The following is a 24,893-nucleotide window of genomic DNA, read 5'->3' as shown; positions in this document are numbered from 1 at the left end:
GAAGGTGCTCCCACAGTGCTGTTAGGGAGGGAGTTCCATGATTTGACCCAGCGACGATGAAGGAACAGTCGATATATTTCCAAGTCAGGATGGTGTGTGATTTGGAGAGGAACTTGGAGGTGGGAGTGTTCCCATGCACCTGCTGCCCTTGTCTTTCTAGGTGGTAGAGGTCGCAGGTTTGGGAGGTGCTGTCGAAGAAGCCTTGGCGAGTTGCTGCAAAGCATCTTGTAGATGGTACACACTGCAGCCACGGTACGCCGGTGGTAGAGGGAGTGAATGTTTAAGGTAGTGGATGGAGTGCCAATCAAGCAAGCTGCTTTGTCCTGGATAGTGTCGAGCTTCTTGAATGCTGTTGGAGCTGCACTCATCCTGTTTGTAGCCACCAGATGGTGACATTGTTGGGGGCCACTGAGCAGCACGCACATAGTGCTGCTCTGGTATAAAAGGCCAGCCATTTTGTGAGTCAGGCAATTTGGGCTGAAATAAAGCAGAAGCAAGGTTGTACCTTGCTTAGTTAAACAGTACTCAGTTTGAATCTTTATTGCTTACATAACATTTGGCAATGAGAATACAAGAACCTTTGCAAAATAAGCATGATTAGATTTTTAGAGCGATTTGTGGAGGGAGAAAATTGGGCAGACTTTGTGAGCCGTTTGAACCATGACTTCTTGGCCAACAAAATGAAGGGGGTCGACGATGCAGATCGGTGCCGGGCCGTGTTCCTCACTGTGTGCGGTTCAAAGATCTACGGTCTGATAAAGAATCTACTCATGCCTAGTGATCCAACAGAGAAAACGTACGAGGAATTGTGTACATTGGTGTGGGAGCACCTCAAGCCAGACGATGGCATCATCATCTCGAGATACAGGTTTTACACACACGTTCGATTGGAGGGCCAGAGCGTGGCGGAATTCGTTGCTGACCTGAGACGTTTAGCGGGACCGTGCAAGTTCGGGACGGTGTTATCAGACATGCTGCGGGACTTCTTTGTTATCGGTATCAAACACGAGGTGATCCTGCCCAAACTTCTGACGGTGGAGGAGTTGGATTTACAAAGGGGCCATCCAGATCGCTCAATCATGTATGATGACGGACAGGAGTTTAAAGCAAATATCGGTGAAGAACTGAACCTCGGCAAGTACTGTAAATGTGATTGATTCGGTGTTCGGCAGAGCGGCACATGGGAGCGCCTATCCGGCTGCGTTCGCGAATGAGTCGCCGTTCAGCAGACCGACACATGACAGGGCCTATCCGGTTGAGTTCGCGAAACCTGTGGCTGCCCAAAGTCCACCAGCGGGAATGTATCTGACTTCGCCATGTTGGCATTATGGGGGAAATCATCGGCACCAGCAACTGATTTAAGCAATATAGTTGCAAAGGCTGTCTGAGAGTGGAGCATCTCCAGCGCAAGTGTCTGCAGATGAGCAAGCGAGCTGCGACACACTACAACTGGCAGATTTAATGTTAATCATGGATGCTTTTGAGAGTGAAGGTGTGGTGTCCTTACACCTTACTATAGAATCACACGAGGCATGTACTGCAGACAAAGTCACTACGTGACCTGAACCTTTATTCCCAGGATCAAGAAGTGCTGACCCTGCGTGGGACCTCCCTTTATATAACTGGATGACCAGGTGAGGAGTGTCTCCCACAAGTTCACCCCCTGTGGTCAAGGTGTGCATTACTCAGGTGTATACAGTGTACAGTGTTGTTACATAAAGGTTACAGTTATGTGAAGGTTACAAACATGACATCACCTCCCCACAACGTCTTTGGGTCAAAGATTGAGTCTTTCAGGCGGTCGACACGCTCTCGTGGAGCGCCGCAGTTGGGGCTCTGGTGGTTGGGCCTTGGCATGCGTCTCTGTTGCCTGAGGTGATTCCGGCCTGTCCGGGCTGGCCGCAGGGACAGTGCATGCTGGTGAATGTCCTTGTTGCTCATTCACTGGCAGTGGTGTGGGTGACATCTCATGATGTTCCTCAGGTTCCTCAGTGTCCACGCTGAACCTTTTCTTTACTTGGTCCAGATGTTTGCGGCATATCTGCCCATTGTTAAGACTGACCACTATGACCATATTCCCCTCTTTGCGAATTACAGTACCCACAAGCCACTTGGGTCCCAAAGCATGATTGAGAATGAATACAGGGTCATCGATTTCTATGCATCGCCCCACTGAGTTGCGATCATGGCACTCGATTTGGGACTGGCGCTTGCTCTCAACAATGTCTGACAGGGCTGGATGAATGAGGGTCAGCCGCGTTTTAAGCATGCGTTTCATGAGTAGTTCCGCGGGCAGGAATCCCGTGAGTGAATGCGGCCGGGACCTATAGGCCAGCAGGAGGCACGATAGGCGGTACTGAAGGGAGGGTCCTTGAATCTGGAGCATGCCCTGTTTTATGATTTGAACCGCACGTTCCAACTGGCCATTGGAAGCCGGCTTGAACGGTGCTGTCCTGACGTGTTTGATACCATTACCCGACATAAATTCCTGGAATTCATAGCTAGTGAAACACGGGCCGTTGTCGCTAACCAGGGTGTCCAGCAAGCCGTGGGTCGCAAAGACCGTACGCAGACTCTCCACAGTGGTAGATGTCATGCACGAATTCAATATGATGCACTCAATCCATTTCGAGTATGCATCGACAACAATCATTAAAATTTTTCCCATGCACGGGCCCGCGTAGTCTATGTGAATACATGACCATGGCATGGTGGGCCAGGGCCATGGGCTGAGTGGGGCCTCCCTGGGGTCATTTCCCAGCTGAGCACATGTCGTGCATCTGCGAACCCAGTGTTCCAGGTCTGAATCAATTCCCGGCCACCATACATGTGACCGGGCCATGGCCTTCATTAGCACGATGCCTGGGTGCTCGCTGTGGAGTTCCCTGATGAATGCTTCCCTTCCTTTCTGGAGCATGACTACCCGGCTGCCCCATAGCAGGCAGTCGGCTTGGATGGAGAACTCGTCCATCCGTCTGTGAAACGGTCTGACCTCCTCGGGGCACGCTCCGTGTGTGGGCGCCCAAACCCCGGTCAGGATACATTTCTTTATCAGGGATAGGAGGGGATCTCTGTTGGTCCAGATTTTGATCTGGCGGGCTGTGATGGGGGAGCCTGCAGTGTCGAAAGCCTCAACGGCCATGACCATCTCTGCACTTTGCTCCGACGCCCCCTCGGTGGTCGCCAGTGGGAGCCTGCTGAGCGCGTCAGCGCAATTTTCGGTGCCTGGCCGGTGCCGTATGGTGTAGTCATAAGCAGCCAGCATAAGGGCCCACTGCTGAATGCGAGCTGATGCATTGGCATTGACAGCCTTGCTGTCAGACAACAGGGATGTTAACGGTTTGTGGTCCGTTTCTAACTCAAACCTTCTGCCGAAAAGGTATTGGTGCATCTTTTTCACCCCGTAGACACACGCGAGTGCTTCCTTTTCAACCATCCCATATCCCCGTTCTGCCTGGGAGAGTGACCTGGAGGCATAAGCCACAGGTTGGAGTTGGCCCTCATCATTACTCTGCTGTAACACGCACCCAACCCCATTGGATGATGCATCACACGTTAAAAACAGTTTCTTACAGGGGTTGTACAAGGTCAACAGCTTGTTAGAACAAAGCAGATTCCACGCCCGATTGAAAGCCCGTTCTTGACAATCCCTTCTAAACCATTCACAACCCTTACGCAGGAGCATGTGCAGTGGCTCCAACAATGTGCTTAAGTTCGGCAGAAAGTTCCCAAAGTAGTTCAATAGTCCCAGAAATGACCGCAACTCTGATGTATTGCCGGGCTTGGGCGCATGATGGATCGGCCTCTGTTTTGGATTCGGTAGGCCAGATCCCGTCTGCGGCAACCCTCCTGCCCAAAAACTCAACCTCTGGGGCCAAAAACACACACCTGGTCTTCTTTAGTCGCAAGCCTACCCGGTCCAGTCAGCGTAGCACCTCCTCCAGGTTGTGGAAGTGTTCCTCGGTTTCTCGACCCGTGATTAGGATGTTATCTTGGAATACGATTGTTCCAGGGATGGATTTAAACAAGATTTCCATGTTCCTCTGGAAGATAGCGGCCGCTGAGCGAATGCCAAACAGACATCTGTTGTAAACGAATAGCCCCTTATGCGTGTGATGGTGGTCAGAAGCTTGGATTCTTCAGCCAGTTCCTGAGTCATGTAGACCGAAGTGAGGTCCAACTTGATGAACAGCTTGCCACCTGCCAGCCTGGCAAAAAGATCCTCCGCTCTCGGAAGCGGATATTGGTGCTGTAGTGACACTCGGTTGATGGTGGCCTTGTCGTCGCCACAAATCCTGACCGAGCCATCTGCTTTAAGGACAGGAACGATAGGGCTTGCCCAGTCACTGAATTCAACAGGCGAAATTATGCCCTCTCTTAGCAGCCTGTCCAACTCACTCTCAATTCTCTCACGCATCACATACGGCACGGCTCTGGCTTTATGGTGCACTGGTCTGGCTTCCGGGGTGATGCATATCACTACTTTGGTGCCCTTAAAAGTCCCGACACCTGGTTGAAAATGTGGCTCGAATTTCTGTAGGACCTGTGAGCATGAACTTCGTTCCACAGATGAAATGGCATGCACATCACCCCATTTCCAGTTCATCTCGGCTAACCAGCTCCTCCCCAAGAGCGCGGGACCATTCCCCGGGACAATCCAGAGTGGCAGCCGGTTCTCCGAACCATTGTGTATGACCACCAAGTTTGCACTGCCTAGTACTGGGATGATCTCTCTGGTGTACGTCCATAACTGCGTGTCAATGCATTCCAGTTAGCTTTGAGTGGCCATAGTTTTTCAAATTGTTGGGCACTCATAAGTGACTGGTTGGCTCCTGGGTCTAGCTCCATGCGTACCGGGATGCCATTTAATAGAACTTTCATCATCATAGGTGGCGTTTTGGTATACGAGCTGTGGACCTCTGCCACATGAACCTGCTGGACTTCAGCGTTCATGGCTTTGCCCCAAGCATCACCCTGCCTTGCAGACCTCTCGTCTGGTTCCTCTGCCTCATAAACTAGCCTCACTATGGGCTTTCTGCACATTCTGGCCAGATGGCGCTGCTCGTATAAAAGGCCAGCCATTTTGTGTGTCAGGCACTTTGGGCCGAAATAAAGCAGAAGCAAGGTTGTAACTTGCTTAGTTAATCAGTACTCAGTTTAAACATTTATTGTATACATAACACCCTCCCTCTGTCCATTTCTCTCTATCCCTCTATCTGTTTCTCTGTCCCTCTCTCTGTCCCTCTGTCGGGCTCTCTGTCTCTTTTTCTCTGTCCCTCTGTCTGTTTCTCATGCTCTATTTCCCTCCCTCTGCCCTTTCCCTCCTTCCCCAGACTCTCGTTCTTCTGCCTTAAAATAGTGGGGTTGCAATTGAGAATCTGCTGAGGTTCCCACTTCTTACCTTGGGCTAAACAACAAGAATCAGGGTGACTGAGGATTTCTGCATCATTTATAGTGATCCTATTATCAACTTTAAAGAAATGCTCCTAATGCCACATTGTTTCATCTCTTATCATCTTCAAAATCTCCTCGAAAAGTAACTGTTCAGCCGCTCCTTCAGCACCGTCCCTGACTCTACCCCCATCGCCTGCGTGGTGCCCCCACACTGCAAACCAGCTTGGGTCATTTTACTACATAAAAGATGCGAATATCAGTACAAGTTGTTGCTCATGTATATTTCTCACCAACAGAGAAACATTGTGAAACACGCTCTCTTTAGCAAGCACCTTGCTACATGTGTATTTTGGACAGTTTCTAAGAAAGCCTTGTAATATAACATACCTGTACATATAATGTGCTGAAGTGTGGCAGAGACTTGAGCAAGAAATCCAGGCTGACACTCTCAGTGGATCAGACTGGGTGCAAACAAACGCAGGGACCACCTAGACTGATAATCACCAGCTGATTACATCACAACACCTTGCATTGATATGGTGTCCTTAACGTAATTTTTAACGAATGATACTTAAAGGTGGATAGGCAATGGCAAACATTTCACGATCGCATGGATGCACTTCAACAATTGTACATCCCTGTCTGGAGTAAAAATAAAACAGGGAAGGTGGCTTAACCGTGGCTAACAAGGGAAATTAAGGATAGTGTTAAATCCAAGTAAGAGGCATATAAATTGGCCAGAAAAAGCAGCAAACTTGAGGACTGGGAGAAATGTAGAATTCAGCAGAGGAAGACAAAGGGTTTAATTAGGAAGGGGAAAATAGAGTATGAGAGGAAGCTTGATGGGAACATAAAAACTGACTGCAAAATCTTCTATATATATGTGAAGAGAAAAAGATTAGTGAAGACAAATGTAGGTCCCTTGCAGTCAGAATCAGGTGAATTTATAATGGGGAACAAAGAAATGGCAGCCCAATTGAACAAATACTTTGGTTCTGTCTTCACGAAGGAAGACACAAATAACCTTCCGGAAATACTAAGGGACTGAGGGTCTAGCGAGAAGGAGGAACTGAAGGAAATCCTTATTAGTCAGGAAATTGTTTTAGGGAAATTGATGGGATTGAAGGCCGATAAATCCCCCGGGCCTGATAGTCTGCATCCCAGAGTACTTAAGGAAGTGGCCCTAGAAATAGTGGATGCATTGGTGATCATTTTCCAACAGTCTATCGACTCTGGACTGGAGGGTAGCTAATGTAACACCACTTTTTAAAAGAGGGAGAGAGAAAACGGGGAATTACAGACTGGTTAGGTTAGCCTGACATCAGTAGTGTGGAAAATGTTGGAATCAATTATTAAAGATGAAATAGCAGCGCATTTTGAAAATAGTGACAGGATCGGTCCAAGTCAGCATGGATTTATGAAAGGGAAATCATGCTTGACAAATCTTCTAGAGTTTTTTGAGAATGTAACTATTAGAGTGGACAAGGGAGAACCAGTGGATGTGGTGTATTTGGACTTTCAAAAGGCTGTTGGAAAGGTCCCACACAAGAGATTAGTGTGCAAAATTAAAGCACATGATATTGGGGTAATATACTGACGTGGATAGAGAACTGGTTGGCAGAAAGGAAGCAGAGAGTCGGGATAAACGGATCCTTTTCAGAATGGCAGGAAATGACTAGTGGGGTGCCGCAGGGCTCAGTGCTGGAACCCCAGCTATTTACAATATATATGATTTAGAGGAAGGAATTGAGTGTAATATCTCCAAGTTTGCAGATGACACTAAGCTGGGTGGTGGTGTGAGCTGTGAGGAGGATGCTAAGAGGTTGCAGGGTGAATTGGACAGGTTAGGTGAGTGGGCAAATGGATGGCAGATGCAGTATAATGTGGATAAATGTGAGGTTATCCACATTGGTGGCAAAAACATGAAGGCAGAATATTATCTCATTGGCGGCAGATTATGAAAAGGGGAGATGCAACAAGACCTGGTTGTCAAGGTACATCAGTCATTGAAATTTGGCATCCAGGTACAGCATGCGGTGAAGAAGGCAAATGGCATGTTGCCGTTCATAGCTAGGGGATTTGACTATAGGAGCAGGAAGGTCTTGTTGTACAGGGCCTTGGTGAGGCCTCACCTGGAATATTGTGTTCAGTTTTGGTCTCCTAATCTGAGAAAGGACATTCTTGCTCTTGAGGGAGTGCAGCGAAGGTTCACCAGACTGACTCCCGGCATGGCTGGACTGATATATGAGGAGAGACTGGATCAACTGGGCCTGTATTCACTGGAGTTTAGAAGAATGAGAGGGGATCTGATAGAAACATATAAAATTCTGACAGGATTGGACAGGTTAGATGCAGGAAGAATGTTCCCGATGTTGGGGAAGTCCAGAACCAGGGGTCACGTCTAAGGATAAAGGGTAAGCCATTTAGGACTGAGATGAGAAGAAATTTCTTCACTCAGAGAGTTGTTAACCTGTGGAATTCTCTACCACAGAAAGTTGTTGATGCCAGTTCGTTAGATATATTTAAATGGGAGTTAGATATGGCAATTACGGCTAAAGGGATCAAGGGGTATGGAGAGTGTTGTGTATCTGTAAAGCATGCACTCCCATGTTCCGCCACCAGGGAGCGCATCACTTGGGAGCACTGTATATAAGCCGGCCCCAAAGGCCTGTTACTCACTCTGGAGTGTCTCAATAAAGACTGAGGTCACTGTTACTTTAACCTCCCTGTGTGCAGTCTCATCTGTGTTAGGAACACAACAACTGACGACGAGTACCCGAATCCAACGCAAAGATGCAGCAAACTGTGGGCATCCTGCAGAAGTTCTCGGAGCGTGAGGACTGGGAAGCCTATGTCGAATGGTTAGACTAGTACTTTGTAGCCAACAAACTGGATGGAGAAGGAAGTGCTGCAAAAAGGAGAGCGATCCTCCTCACGGTCTGCGGGACACAACCTACAGCCTCATGAAGAATCTTCTGGCTCTGGTGAAACCCTCAGATAAGTCATATGAGGAGCTGTGCACACTGGTTCGGGAGCATCTTAACCCGAGGGAGAGCGTGCTGATGGCGAGGTATCGGTTCTATACGTACCAGCGATCTGAAGGTCAGGAAGTGGCGAGCTACGTCGCCAAACTAAGGCGACTTGCAGGACAATGTGAGTTTGATGGCTACCTGGAGCAAATGCTCAGATTTTTTTGTACTAGGCATTGGCCACGAGACCATCCTACGAAAACTTTTGACTGTAGAGACACCGACCCTCAGTAAGGCCATTGCGACAGCACAGGCATTTATGTCCACCAGTGATAACACCAAACAAATCTCTCAGCACACAAGTGCGAGCAATGTTCATAAATTAACTTGAACTGTGTTTGCGAGCAGAAATGTACAGGGCAGAAACCACGAGTCTGCAATTGCCAGCAGGCCTCAGGTGACCCAGATGACTCAGAGTCCCCAACAAAGGATGAATGCAAGGCAATTCACACCTTGTTGGCGTTGTGGAGGCTTCCATTCAGCCTATTCATGCCGCTTCAAAGGGTATGTTTGCAAGAGATGTGGAACAATGGGGCACCTCCAACGAGCTCTGCAAAACCTGCTAACCACCACGTGGCAGAGGAAGATCGGTCCATGGTGGACCAAAGCAATTTCGAGCCTCAGAGAGAGGAGGCATATGCTGAAGTACATGGGGTGCAAATATTTTCGACGAAATGTCCACCTATTATGCTAAACGTAAAAGTGAATGGCTTACCCGTAGCCATGGAACTGGACACTGGCGCTAGCCAATCCATCATGAGTAAAAAGATGTTTGAGAGACTACGGTGCTACAAGGCACTCAGACCAGCCCTGAGCCCCATCCACACAAAACTGAGAACGTACATCAAAGAGCTTATCACTGCCCATCACGGGGGTGGAAATGGCGCAGCCTGCAAACTTGTTGATGGTGGCGCAGCCCGCAGACTTATTGATGGTCATGGAAGCGTTGAAAATGATAAACCACCTGTCACGACCTGCCAGATTAGGACTTGGACCAACCAAGATCCTCCGCTGTCCCTAGTAAAAAACTGTTTCTCGGTAAAATGTTCCTGGTGGTGGTGGATGCTTTTTCAAAATGGATTGAATGTGAAATAATGTCGGGAAGCACTGCCACTGCCACCATTGAAAGCATGAGGGCCATGTTTGCCACCCATGGCCTGCCTGACATACTGGTCAGTGACAACGGGCACCACCACCAAGAACATTTTACCAAGAAACGGGCCGTATAGTCGACATGGATCCTTGACCATGGTCTGGAGAGCCAGGACCATAAACTTAGTGGTGTCTCTCTGGGTAGGCGTTGCTCAACTGAGCACATACGCTGCATTGCCGTACACAGGACTCTAAGTCAGAGTCGATACCGGGCCACCACACGTGGGATCTGGCTATCGCTTTCATCATTACTATACCCGGGTGTGTGCTGTGGAGATCCGCGATGAACATCTTCCTGCCCTTTTTGGGTAGCACTACGCAGTTACCCCACAACAGGCAGTCTGCCTGAATGGACAGCTCGTCCTTTTGCTTTAGCTCTTGCATTTCAATGGGGATGCTGGCCCAGCTCCCATGCAGTACACAGTTTTTTTACTAGGGACAGCGGAGTATCTTGGCTGGTCCAAGTCCTAATCTGGCGGGCCATGACAGGTGATTTATCATTTTTCACCAGTGCCGAATTTAAAGAATTCATGACCCGCAATGGGATCAAACATGTCACCTCGGCCCCGTTTAAACCAGCCTCCAATGGGCAGGCAGAGCAGGCAGTACAAACAATCAAACAGAGCCTCAAACGAGTCACAGAAGGCTCACTCCAAACCCGCCTGTCCCGGGTACTGCTCAGCTACCGCACGAGACCTCACTCACTCACATGGGTGCCCCGGCTGAGCTACTCGTGAAAAGGACACTTAAAACCAGACTCTCGCTGGTTCACCCCATCCTGCATGATCAGGTAGAGAGCAGGCGGCAGCAACAAAATGTAAACAATGGTCGCGCCACTGTGTCACGGGAAATTGATCTGAATGACTCTGTGTATGTGCTAAACTATGGACATGATCCCAAGTGGATCGCGAGCACAGTGATAGCTAAAGAAGGGAGTAGGGTGTTTGTAGTCAAACTAGACAATGGACAAATTTGCAGAAAGCACCTGGACCAAACGAGGCTGCGGTTCACAGACTGCCCTGAACAACCCACAGCAGACACCACCTTTTTCGAGCCCACAACACATGCCCAAAGGATCAACAACACCACGCCGAACCAGGAAATTGAACCCATCACGCCCAACAGCCCAGCAAGGCCAGGCTCACCCAGCAGCCCTGCAGGGCCAACAACACGCTAGCCCAACGAGGGCACAGCCAACACACCAGAACAGACATTTATACCGAGGCGGTCCACCAGGGAAAGAAAGGCTCCCGACCGCCTCACCTTGTAAATAGTTTTCACTTTGACTTTGCGGGGGAGTAATGTTGTGTATCTGTAAAGCATGCACTCCCATGTTCCGCCACCAGGGAGCGCATCCCCTGAAGTCCCAAGGGATCCCAGCATCCCTTGGGAGCACTGTATACAAGCCGGCCCCTAAGGCCTGTTACTCACTCTGGAGTGTCTTATTAAAGACTGAGGTCACTGTTACTTTAACCTCCCTATGTGCAGTCTTATCTGTGTTAGGAACACAACAGAGAGAAAACAGGAAAGGGGTTCTGAGGTGAATGATCAGCTATGATCTTATTGAATGGTGGTGCAGGCTCGAAGAGCCGAATGGCCTACTCCTGCACCTATTTTCTAAGTTTCTAAGTTTCTATGTTTCTATTTGTTTATGTTATGTGGGCATTGCTGGCAAGGCCGGTATTTATTGCCCATTCCTAATTGACCCTTGAGAAGGGGGTGGTGAGCCTTCTTCTTGAACCGCTGCAGTCCGTGTGGTGAAGGGGTGCTCCCCTAGTGCTGTTAGGGAGAGAGTTCCAGGATTTGACCCAGCGACTATGAAGGAACGGCCGATATATTTCCAAGTCAGGATGGTGTGTGACTTGGAGGGGAACTTGGAGGTGGGAGTGTCCCCATGCACCTGCTGCCCTTGTCCTTCTAGGTGGTAGAGGTTGCGGGTTTGCGAGGTGCTGTCGAAGAAGCCTTGGCGATGTGCTGCAATGCATCTTGTAGATGGTACACACTGCAGCAATCAAGCGAGCTGCTTTGTCCTGGATAGTGTTGAGTTTCTTGAATGCTGTTGGAGCTACACTCATCCAGGCAAGTGGAGAGTATTTCATCACATTCCTGACTTGTGCCTTGTAGATGGTGGAAAGGCTTTGGAGAGTCAGGAGGTTAGACACTCGCCACAGAATACCCAGCCTCTGATCTGCTGTTTTTGCCACAGTATTTATGTGGTTGGTCCAGTTAAGTTTCTGGTCAATGGTGGCCCCCCAGAATGATGATGATGGGGGTTTTGCCGATGGCAATGCCATTGAATGTCAAGGCAGGGTGCTTAGACTCTTGCTTGTTGGAGATAGTCATTGCCTGGTACTCCTGTGGCGTGAATATTACTTGCCACTTATCAGCCCAAGCCTAAATGTTGTCCAGGTCTGGCTGCAAGCAGGCATGGACTGCTTCATTATCTGAGGAAGCATTCCCACTTCTGACCTTACGATGGAGGCAAGGTCATTGATGAAGCAGCTGAAGATGGTTGGGCCTAGGTCACTGCCCTGAGGGACTCCTGCAGTGATGTTCTGGAACTGGGATGATTGACCTCTAACAACCACAACCATCTTCCTTTGTGCTTGGTGTGAAGCCAGCCAGTGGAGAGCTTTCCCCTTGATTCCCATTGACTTCAGTTTTACTAGGGCTCCTTGATGTTACACTCGGTCAAATGCTGCCCTGATGTCGAGGGTAGTCACTCTCACCTCACCTCTGGAATTCAGCTCTTTTGACCAAGACTGTAATGAGGTCTGGAGCCGAGTGGCCCTGGCAGAACCCAAACTAGGCATAGGTGAGCAGGTTATTGGTAAGAAAGTGCTGCTTGATAGCACTGTCGACAACACCTTCCATCACTTTGCTGATCATTGAGAGTAGACTGATGGGGCGGTAATTGGTCAGATTGGATTTGAACTGCTTCTTGTGGACAGGACATACATGGGCAGTTTTCCACATTATTGTAGCTGTACTGGAATAGGGTGCATCACAGGAGAGAATATCAAACAAAATTTGACGCAAGGCACATAAGGAGATATTAGGACAGGTAATGAGGTCGGTTCTAAGGAGCATCTTAGGGGAAGAGAAAGAGGTAGCAAGGCGGAGAGTTTAGGAAGCCAATTCCAGAGCTTAGGCCCAAGACAGCTGAAGGCACGGCCACCAATGGTGGGGCAAAGGAAATCAGGGGATGCACAAGAGGCCAGAATTGGAGGAACGCCGAGTTTGTGGGGGGTCGTTGAGCTGAAAGAATTTACAGATCTAGGGAGGGGGTGAAGCCATGTAGGGATTTGAACACAAGGTTGAGAATTTTATATTTGAGGCATTGCTGGACAGAAAGCCAAGGTTGGCCAGTGAGCACAGGGGTGATGGGCAAATGGGACTTGGAATAATGGTAACAAAAGAATGGAAGAGGATTTCAGCACCGGATGGGCTGAGGCAGGGATGGGGACTGGCGATATTACGGCAGTGAAATCATTGTTGAATGACAGAGTTTTAGCGTGACTTGTATTATGGTGAAGATGATGCTTGCTGTTCCACTGCTCAATTCTTCTTCCACCAAATTCTTCCAGGGCTCTAGCGCTGATACTACATGGTACAGCAGAACACAGCGGCCGCTACATGGAAGTTGCTAAGATGCTCGTGAATCAATCCCTGTTCGTATTTACGCATGATCACAGTAAGTACTGTCTGCAGATGTTTAATTGCAGCACTTTCTTTTGAAAGCGAGAGACTGCCGTACACAAAAAACAATCACTCCAATATGCAGTCTTTTACTGTCGATTTCACCTTCTTCCTCAACCATGAATCCCTGAACACACACTTTACTCAAATTGATCTGTCACAAAATGTTTAATGAATCACAAACAAAACATGGCATGGCTTGTGTTATGTCTCAAATAAAGCAATGTGACTGAGTACTGTAGTCTTGAGTAAGTGTGACCTTAGTCTTTTTATTCTGACTCCAGAGTGCTGGCACAGCATGGGAGGCCTGCTATTATGCAGTGCTCCCAAGGGATGCTGTGATCCCTTGGGACTCCAACAGATGCGCCCTTGGTGACAGCAGAATGCTGGTTACGAGGTGTTGCATACATAACATCACTTCCCCCCAAAGTCAATAGTACACTTATTTACAGGGTGAGACAATCTGCTCCCTAGTCGATCGTCTCGGTACAAACAAAGGTGCAGGTGAGTTGGTTGGACCTTCGCTGGGCTACTGCTGGGCTGCTGGGGATGATGGGTTCAGCTTCGTGGCCAACCATGATGTTGGTTGCCACTTGTGTGTGTATTGGAGGGTCAAAAGTTGGTTATGTCCTCTTCAGGTTGCTCGTGGCTATCTGTGAATCGCAGTTTGGTTTGATCCAAATGCTTTCTGCAAGTTAGTCCATTTGCAAGTTTGACCTCAAATACCCTACTCCCTTCTTTGGCTACGACAGTGCCAGGAAGCCATTTGGGACAATGGCCATAGGTGAGTACAAATACAGGGCCATTGACTTCAATATCACGTGACAAATTTGCACGATGATGGTACATGCTTTGTTGATGCTGTCTGTCCTCGACATGATAATGAAGATCAGGGTGGACTAGAGAGAGCCTTGTTTTGAGTGCCCTTTTCATGAGTAGTTTGGCAGGGGAACCCCGGTGAGCGAGTGGGGTCTTGTGCGGTAGCTGAGCAGGACTCGGGACAGACGGATCTGCAGGGAACCTTCCGACATGTGTTTCAAGCTTTGCTTGATGGTTTGGGCTGCCCGTTCTACCTGGCCATTAGGTGTGGGCTTGAACGGGGCAGATGTGACATGCTTGATCCCATTGCGCGTCATGAATTCTTTGAATTCAGCACTGGTGAAGCACGGCCCATTGTTGCTGACAAGGACATCTGGCAGGCCATGTGTGGCAAACATGGCTCGCAGGCCTTCGATGGTGGCGGTGTATGTGCTTTCATTCCATTTTGAATAAGCATCCACAACAACCAAAAACATTTTGCCTAGAAATGGGCCAGCAAAGTAACGGTTTGGAGGGCCATGACCACAAACTTCCCTGGGTGCATTGCTCAGTTGAGAGCAAGTGTTGCATTGGCGCATGCAAGACTCCAAATCTGAGTCGATGCCGGGCCACCACAAATGGGATCTGGCTATAGCTTTCATCATTACTATGCCTGGGTGGGTACTGTGTAGTTCGTGTATGAACGTTTCCCTGCCTTTCATAGGCAAAACCTGGGCACATGAGGCATCGTCGACGGATGAAAGCGCTCGGATGTCATCCCAGTTCCAGCGGATTTTTCCCAGCCAGCTTCTGCCGAACAGTATGGGACCATCTCCTGGTACAATCCATAGTGGTAATTCGCGCACCGCTCCATCATAGGTGACTTTTACTGCTGCACTGCCAAGTACAGGGATCAGCTCTTTAGTGTAAGTTCTTAGCTGGTACGAATAGGGTTCAGCTTGGGCCTTTGTGCCTTGTTGTACCACAGCCTCTCGAAGGCCTTTTTGCACATGATGGACTGACTCGCACCCATGTCCAATTCCATGGATACTGGAATTCCGTTCAGTTCAACTTTTAACGATTGGTGGACATTTCGTGGTGAAGGTGTGTACCCCGTACACTTCTGTCTCCTCGGTTCGAGTCTCTAGTTCAGTTTGATCCGCCATGGATCAGTCTTCCTCTGTAACATGGTAGTTTACAGGGTTTGCAGCTCGTCTGCACATTCGCTGGATATGTCCCATTGTTCCGCAGCCTTTGCACGCATAGTGTTTGAAGCGGCATTGATGGGCTCGATGATCACCTCCGCAGTGCCAACAAGGTGTTAATTGTCTCGCATTCACACTTGACTCTGGGTCATCTGAGGTCGTGTAGCTACATTCTGCCATATGCATTCCTGCCTGAAAACGACGTTACTTTGTGTACAGTACTTGCCAAAACATCTTTATGCCTCAAAATTTGTTTGGTGTTATCGCTGGTGGACATAAATGCCTGGGCTATCGTTATGGCTTTGCTCAGGTTCGGTGTTTCAACAGTCAATAGTTTGCGAAGGATAACCTCATGGCCAATGTCAAGCACAAAAAAGTCTCTTAGCATTTGCTCCAGGTATCCACCGAATTCGCAATGTCCTGCAAGATGCCTTAGTTCGGCGACGTAGCCCGCCACTTCCTGGCCTTCAGACCGTTGATATGTATAAAATTGATACCTTGCCATCAGAACACTCTCCTTCGGATTTAGGTGTTCCTGGACCAGCGTACACAGTTCTTCATACGATTTGGTTGTTGGTTTCACCGGAGCTAGAAGATTCTTCATGAGGCCATAGGGTTGTTGCCCTGCAGACGGTGAGTAGGATCGCCCTTCATTTGGCAGCGTTCTCATTCCCTTCCAGTTCGTTGGCCACGAAGTATTGGTCGAGTCATTCTACGAAGGCTTCCCAATCATCACCTTCTGGGAATTTCTCCAAGATACCAACAGTTCTCTTCATTTTTGCATGATGGTTCATTATCTATTACTCGTCGGCAGTTGTTATGTCCCAAATAAGGCAATGTGACTGAGTACTCAAGACTTAAGTGTGACCTTAGTCTTTTTATTCTGACTCCAGAGTGCTGGCACAGCATGGGAGGCCTGCTTTTATGCAGTGTTCCCAAGGGATGCTGGGATCCCTTGGGATTCCAACAGATACGCCCTCTGGTGGCGGTAGAATGCTGGTTACAAGGTGTTGCATACATAACAGCTTGCTCACAGAAGATGTTGTAGCAGCACAGGAACAAGAATAGGTTCATCCTATTGAGCCTGCTCCGCCATTATTGATAGCCATAGCAACTCTATCTTTTTGATCCAAATTGACTGCCTTTTCCTCATGTTCCTTACTTTCAAAGTAAGTGTCCATTATCATCATCATCATAGTCAGTCCCTCGAAACAAAGATGACTTGCTTCCCTGTCAGAAAGTTCACAGGCGTTTCGATGAAGGACCTGATATTCCAGGTCCCGAATTAAAACTTGAAGGGTGGAAGATGCCTGTGCGTGGATTTTTTTAACATGTGGTGACCGTTGCACAGCAGCCGCTACACGGGCTTGACAGAGCTAGGTCTTGGTCCAGTGGCAAGCGTAAACCAGGACAACTGGAGACCAGCTCTGCTGCATGGGCCTAGTGTGCACATATATCAAAGTGTGGGCTGTGTTATGTATGTAAACATTGTAACTGTGTAAGACTTCCATCAGAGGGCACAATTGTTGGAGGCCCAAGGGTCACCTGCACACCTCGTGCAAGGGAGTATAAAAGGTTGTCTGCCATGCTGCTTAGGCACTCTGGAGTTGTATTAAAGTTGTATTAAAGAGACGAAGGTCACATCAGTTTTAGCTCACAGTCTTGTGGAGCTCTTCCATACCTAACAGGCTGGCCTGTGCTACCCCTGGGCCCCTGGCCCCGAATTCACGCCTCTCCTGAGCCCTGATCACATCCCTCTGCAATCTCTCGCTGTTCCTTCGCCCTGGCCTCGCCGCTCCTGCTATACCTGCCCATGCTCCAGTCACAGACCTGGACCTTGGTGATGTCCAATCCAGTCACCCTCTTCACTGCCGTTGCTCTCCTGCTCCAGCATGTACTGCTCCCTGGCATGGTATGCTGCCATACTGCTCTTTCGGCTCCCCAGTCTGCTCCGATGGTGCTCGCAGGCCGGGGGATGGTCAGCCTGCTAGGACACACCACTGATGCATAGCCATGCGGGTAACCCCGTTCCAGATGGTGGAGGAAAGTAAGTGTCCATCTCTGTCTTAAACCTGTCAATTGACTTCACAGCAATAGCCTTCTCGGGCTGTGTGTTCCACATCCTCACAACCAGCCTAACACAGTTCTCGGACTAACTCGACTTTTATTGTTGAGTATCCTTTAACCAAGGCCCCAGGTATAGGGACTCCACGGAGGATGCAAGAGTAGGGCGGAAAAGAAGATAAAGCAGGAAAAAAAGTTTTGAAAACCTGTAGATTGTAGGAGGAAGAGAGGACAGAGGGAGGTGAGGAGAGCTGCAGTGTTGAGGTAGTGGGCAACAATCAGTTGGGTTAGGAGATGGAGGCTGAGGTCTTGATTTCAATCCATTCAGGATGCAGTAAGAAAGAAAGTAAATAGGCAAATTATGTCCTCAGGGCACTCCAAAAAAAGCCACAAGAAATGAATTACTTTTGAAGTTTAATCAGTGTTGTTATGTAAGCCAATGTAATGTATTTGCTTCATGGGCTCATTTAGAGCTGAGGAGAAATAGGAGGTCAGTAGAGTGCAGGAATGACTCGAGTAATAATACTAAAGTACAATGATCAGTACATAAAGTTCCCAAACACTCTTAAGATATTCTTTATCCCATTTCTGTTTCTCACTGTATTCACATAAAAGAAAGACTTGCATTTATATAGCACCTTTCATGACCACCGTATTCTCAAAGTGCTTTATAGCCAATGAAATACTTTTGGCGTGTAGTCACTGTTGTAATGTGGGAAACACGGCAGCTAATTTGCGCATAGCAAGCTCCCATAAACAGCAATGTGATAATGACCAGATAACATGTTTTTTTATTATGTTGATTGAGGGATGAATATTGACCAGGACACCAGGGATAACTCCCTGCTCTTCTTCGAAATAGTGCCATGGGATCTATTATAGCCACTTGAGAGTGGCAAACAGGACCTCGGTTTAACACCTCATGCGAAAGACCGCACCTCCAACAGTGCAGCGCTCCCTCAGCACTGCACTGGGAGTGTCAGCCTAGATTTTTGTGCTCAAGTCCCTGGAGTGGGACGCGAACCCACAACCTTCTGGCTCAGAGGCGAGTGTGCTACTCACTGAGCCACAGCTGACATGGCACAGCATTTGTGGCTAAAAAGCTAAACAAACAAACCAATCGCAGATGTCGTCAATTCCCATTCTGGCGATTACTCGGAGATGCAGAAAGGCAGCTCCAATGGAACGTAAAATCAGGCTGGGTGTAAATCAGACATCTGACCCAAAACCTCCCCCTTCCCCAAGTGGGTTAAACAATTATTGGGCTTAGCATGTGTGAGCCACTTGATGTCGCACAGATCAGTTCTACCATTTGTGGATCCTTCACTTTAACATGCATTTTAACATCACTTTCTAGTGTGTTCCCTCTGTGCAATGTGTGGTAAAATCATAAACTCATTGATAAAGTCATTCTGCAAAACAAAGAACCTCTCAAAGTCTCTCTGTTGGTTGGCAGGAACATCCAGCAACAAAAATTTCAGCTAGGGAATCCAGAAATCCTTTGCTCTGTTGCCAATGTGATATATCTTTACGACATCACTAACACAGCACACTACACAAGATGGCTCTACAGAAACCCTGTCATCATGTGACCTTGCATCATGATCCATTATTATTTACACCAGTAGTTCTAGTACATCAGTCGTCCACTAAGTGGAGCAGTAGTCCACTCGGGGGAGCTCTATTACAACCAGGACGCATAGGGAATCGCCCCTCCCCCCCACCGCTCCCTACCCCCACACGGTGTTAGATGTCTTACAGATGAACATCCCGTGTATGGGCCAGGGCGTGGGTTCATTGAATGTAAGGGCAGGTTGGGGAGGGTGAGTCTTTGACAAGGCTCAAGTCTGTGGGAGAGGGCAGGCAGTTACAGAGTGCCTCGGACCCCTGTGAAGAGTATTGGCTGCAGGGTGGACCGATGAGATACAGCAGTCCCCTGTGTGGGGGGTGTCAGCCTTGTCACAATGGCAGCACTCTCACCTCTGAGCCAGAAAGTTGGGGGTTCAACTTGAATGTATCATCTAGGCTGACACTGCCAGCACAGTATTGAGGGAATGCTGCACTGTCGCAGGTGACCTCTTTCGGACGAGACGTTAAATCGAGCCCTGTCTGCCCCATCAGATGGATGTAGAAGATCCCATGGTGCTATTTCAAAGAACTGCAAGGGAGTTATCCCCGGTGTCCTGGCCAATATTTGTCTCTCAATCAACATAACAACAACAGATTATCTGGTCATTATCAATTTGCTGTTTGTGGAACCTTGCTGTGCGCACATTGGCTGCAGTATTTCCTACATTACAAAAGTGATTACGTTTTAATAGTACTTCATTGGTTGTAAAGCATTTTGGGATAGGCGCTATAGAAATGCAAGTTCTCGCTTTCTTTATCAAATGCCTGGATGCACAATTTCCATTTCGAGGACTCCAGCCCTATCCCAAGACACAGACTGAGGTTAGAGCTACAGTTACAATGTTATGTCAGACTTACTTAGTGGACAATTATACAGATACCTATTTACATAGAATCACAGAATGATTACAGCTGGAAGAAGGCCATTCGGCCTTTCGAGACCATGCCGGCTCTCTGCAAGAGCACTTCAGCTAGTCCCACTGCCTCGCCCGTTCCCCATAGCCCTGCTATCTTTTTCTTTCAGGTGCTTATCCAACTCCCTCTTTAAAGAAGTGATTGAGTCTGCCTCCACCACCCTCTCAGGCAGTGCATTCCAGATCCTAACCACTCGCTGTGTGAAAAAGTTATTTCTTATGTTGTCTTTGGTTCTTTGCCAATCACCTTAAGTCTGAGTCCTCTGGTTCTTGACCCTTCCGCCAATGGGAACAGTTTCTCTCGATCTACTCTGTCCAGACCCCTCATGATTTTGAACACAGCTATCAAATCCCCTCTCAAACTTCTCTGCTCTAAGGTGAACTACCTCAGCTTCTCCAGTATATCCATGTAACTGAAGTCCCTCATCCCTGGAATCATTCTGGTAAATCTTTTCTGCATCCTCTCTAAGGCCTTCACATCCTTCCTAAAGTGCGGTGCCCAGAATTAGACACAATACTCCAGCTGGGACTGAACCAGTGTTTTATACAGGTTCATCATAAGTTCCACGCTTTTGCACTTTATGGGGCTGATTTTCAGCACCACAGCACCCGCTGCCGCCGACATTCTTCGAAAAGATCTGCCCAGTGCCACTTTCTGGAGCAGGCGGGAGGGGAGAGCTGCCGGGAACCGCCCACTGACGTCAGCGGACGGCTGAGTGGCGCAACTGAGCTCCCGCCCGCCGAGCTCCCAGATTGCTGTGGGCTTGACTCGCCGGGACTCGGCGGCAGAACCGCTGGCTAGAGGCTGGCCTGTCCCTGACGGTAAGTATGAAGAACCTGAAAAAAAGGTAAGTGAACATTTTAATACTTTTTTCATCAGCGACTTACCTGCATGGGGTCCCTGAAGGTTTTCGGATACTTTTTTTATTTTTTGCTGTTGTTTTTTTTTTCAGGTCTTCGACCCTCCGTGGGCCCAACTCCATCCTCGGCGGCACTTGGGCGGCAAGCACCTTGCCACCGAGAATGCGACCTCCCGCCCGCTGCCGCCCAGATTGGCGGCATACGTCTTCTATTTGCCACCCGCCGACCTTCGAAGGACTTTCTTCCTGAATATCCCGCCCAAAGTACCGTCCGGTACCTCGGCGGTTATCGGTGGCACATTGGGTGGCACTTGGACGGGTGGAGACCTTGATGAAAATAGGCCCCTATACCTCTATTTATGAAGCCCAGGATTAAACACGATTTCCATTAACAAATCCATGCTGGCTTTCCTTAATTAATCCGCACCTATCCAAGTGACTTAATTTGTCACTGATCACTGTTTCTAAAAGCTTCCCCACTACCGAGGTTGAACTAACTTGCCTGTAGTTACTGGGTTTATCATTGCACCATTTTTTAAACAATGGTGTAACATTTGCAATTCTCCAGTCCTCTGGCACCAGCCCTGTATCGATGGAAGATTGGAATATTATGGCCAGTACCTCTGCGATTTCCGCCCTCAATTCCCTCAGCATCCTAGGATGCATCCCATCCGTTCCTGGTGATTATCTACTTTAAGTACAGCCAGCCTTTCTAATACCATAGAATCATAGACGTTTACAGCATGGAAGGAGGCCATTTCGGCCCATCATGTCCGCGCCGGCCGACAAAGAGCTATCTAGCCTAATCCCACTTCCAGCTCTTAGTCCGTAGCCCTGAAGGTTACGGCACATCTAAGTGCGCATCTAAGTTCTTTTAAAATGTGGTGAGGGTTTCTGCCTCTACCACCCTTTCAGGCAGTGAGTTCCAGACCCCCACCACCCTCTGGGTGAAGGAAATTCCCCTCAAATCCCCTCTAAACCTCCTACCAATTGCTTTAAATCTATGCCCTCTGGTTCTTGACCCCTCTGCTAAAGGAAATAGGTCCTTCCTATCTACTCTATCCAGGCCCCTCATAATTTTATATACATCAATAATGTCACCCCTCAGCCTCCTCTGTTCCAAAGAAAACAAACCCAGCCTATCCAATCTTTCCTCACAGCTAAAATTCTCCAGTCCAGGCAGCATCGTGGTAAATCTCCTCTGTACCCTCTGTAGTGCAATCACATCTTTCTTGTAATGCGGTGACCAGAACTGTACACAGCACTCTAGCTGTGGCCTAACTAATGTTTTATACAGTTCAAGCATAACCTCCCTGCTCTTGTATTCTATGCCTTGGCTAATGAAGGCAAGTATTCCATATGCCTTCTTAACCAACTTATCTACCTGGCCTGCTACCTTCAGGGATCTGTGGACATGCACTCCAAGGTCTCTTTGTTCCTTTACACTTCTCAGTGTCCTACCATTTAATGTTTATTCCCTTGCCTTGTTAGCCCTCACCAAATGCATTACCTCACACTTGTCAGGATTGAATTCCATTTGCCATTGTACTGAGCTCTGCGGAACCCCACTGGAAACATCCTTCCAGTCACAAAAACACCCATCGACCATTACCCTTTGCTTCCTGCCTCTGAGCCAATTTTGGATACAACTTGCCATTTTGCCATGGATCCCATGGACTTTTACTTTCATGACCAGTGGGACCTTATCAAAAGCTTTGCTAAAATCCATATACATTACATCAAACGCACTACCCTCATTGAGCCTCCTGGTTACCTCCTTTAAAAATTCAATCAGTTAGTCAGACATGACCTTCCTTTAACAGATCTATGCTGACTGTCCTTAATTAATCCGTGTCTTTCTAAATGAAGATTTATCCTGTTCCTCAGAATTTTTTCCAATAATTTTCCCACCACCGAGGTTAGGCTGACTGGCCTATAATTATTCGGTCTATCCCTTTCTCCCTTTTTAAACAACAGTACCGCCTGGACTTCTGCATACAGTTTAGGTCTCTGTATTAAAGGAAGGATATACTTGCATTGAAGGCTGTTCAGAGAAGGTTCACTAGGTTGATTCTGGAGATGAGGGGGTTGACTTATGAGGATAAATTAAGTAGGTTGGATCTATACATATTGGAGTTCAGAAGAATGAGAGGTAATATTGAAACTTATAAGATAATGAGGGGGCTCGACAAGGTGGATGCAGAGAGGATATTTTCACTCATAGGGGAAACTAAAACTAGAGGACATAGTCTCAGAATAAGGGGCCGCCCATTTAAAACTGAGATAAGGAGAAATTTCTCCTCTCAGAGGGTTGTAAATCTATGGAATTCTCTGCCCCAGAGAGCTGTGGAGGCTGGGTCATTGAATATATTTAAGGCAGAGATAGACAGATTTCTGAGTGATAAGGGAGTAAAGGGTTATGGGGAGCGGGCAGGGAAGTGGAGCTGAGTCCATGATCAGATCAACCATGATCTTATTGAAAGGCAGAGCAGGCTCGAGGGGCCAAATGGCCTACTCCTGCTCCTATATCTTATGTTCTTGTGTTCTTATGTTAGCAGTCCTCCAGTGCCACATCTGTAACCAAAGAGCATTGGAAAATGATGGTTAGAGCCTCTGCTATTTCCTCTTTTGCTTCTCTTAACAGCCTGAGATACATTTCATCCGGGCTTGGGGATTTATCCACTTTCAAAGCTGCTAAACACCTTAATACTTCCTCTCTCATTATGTCTATTTCATCTAATATTTCACACTCCTCCTCCCTGATTGCAATGTCTGCATCGTCCCTCTCTTTTGTGAAAACAGAAGCAAAGTATTCATTAAGAACCATACCCACATCTTCTTCCTCCACACATACAGTACCTTTATGGTCCCTAATAGGCCCTACTCTTTCTTTAGTTATCCTCTTGTTCTTAATGCATTTATAAAATATCTTTGGATTTTCCTGGATTTTACTTGCCAAAATGTTCTCATGCTCCATCTTTGCTTTCCTAATTTCCTTTTTAATTGCACCCCTGCACTTTCTATATTCCTCTAGAGTTTCTGCAGTATTGTGCCTTCAGTATCTGCCATAAGACTACCTTTTTTTCTTTATCCTACGCTGTATGTCACTTAACATCCAGATGGCTCTAGATTTGTTAGCACCACCCTTTTTTCTTAAGGGAATATACTTGCTCTGAACACTCAGGATCTCCTCCTTGAATGCCTCCCACTGCTCTGACACTGATTTACCTTAAAGTAGCTGTTTCCAGTTCATTTTGGCTAAATCACCTCTCAGCTTAGCAAAATAGGCTTTTCCCCAGTTGAGAACTTTTATTACTGGTCTATCTTTGTCCTTTTCCATAACTATCCTAAATCTAACTGAATTATGACCACTAGCACCTAAATGCTCTCCCAATGATACCCCTTCTACCTGGCCAGCTTCATTCCCTAAAACTAAATCCAGAACTGCCCTCTCCCTTGTTGGGCTTGCTACATACTGGCTAAAAAAAGTTCTACTGAATGCATTTTAGGAATTCTGCATCCTCTATACTTTCCACACTAATTTTATCCCAGTTAATATTAGGGTAATTTAAATCCTCTACTATTACTGCCCTATAGTTTTTGCACTTCTCAGAAATTTACCCACATATTTGCTCTTCTATCTCCCTCTGACTGTTTGGGGATCGATAGTACACTCCCAACAGTGTGATCGTCCCTTTTTTGTTCTTCAATTTGACCCATGGGGCCTCATTTGATGATGCTTCCAACATATCATCCCTCCTCACAGCTGTAATTGTTTCTTTAATCAATACCCCCCTTCTTTTTTACCACCCTCTCTATCCCAACTGAAAAACCTATAACCAGGAATATTGAGTTGCCAAATTGCCCCTCTTTCAGCCATGTCTCTGTAATAGCTATAATATTGTACTTCCACGTGTCTATCTATTCTCTCAGATCATCCGCCTTATTCCTTATCCTATTTGCATTGTCAAACGTCCTTGTTGTCTATTTTCTAGTCCATGTTTCCTCTGTGTTCCAAATTTACTTTCTACTTTTCTGCTTTCCAATTCCAGGATTGCTTCTTTCCCTACTGAATCTATTCTCAGGTTCCCATCCCCCCGCCAAGCTAATTTAAACCCTCCCCAACAGTACTAGCAACCCCCCACGAGG

The 24,893-nt window shown here is 47.6% G+C and overlaps 1 protein-coding gene across 1 annotated transcript in view; it reads left to right on the top strand.

Moving 5' to 3' along the window:
• Nucleotides 1-24,893, top strand: part of LOC139276781 (monoglyceride lipase-like) — a 104,078-nt gene that overhangs the window by 9,792 nt on the left and 69,393 nt on the right. The window contains exon 3 of the mRNA XM_070894785.1: nt 13,163-13,269. Within this exon, the coding sequence (XP_070750886.1) occupies nt 13,163-13,269 (107 nt within the window). The remainder of the gene's footprint in view (nt 1-13,162; nt 13,270-24,893) is intronic.

Source organism: Pristiophorus japonicus, chromosome 12, assembly GCF_044704955.1.
Source record: "Pristiophorus japonicus isolate sPriJap1 chromosome 12, sPriJap1.hap1, whole genome shotgun sequence".
Classification (NCBI taxonomy): Eukaryota; Metazoa; Chordata; class Chondrichthyes; family Pristiophoridae; genus Pristiophorus; species Pristiophorus japonicus.
The sequence above is the reverse complement of the archived record's forward strand: the minus strand, read 5'-3'. Positions and strand labels throughout refer to the sequence as shown.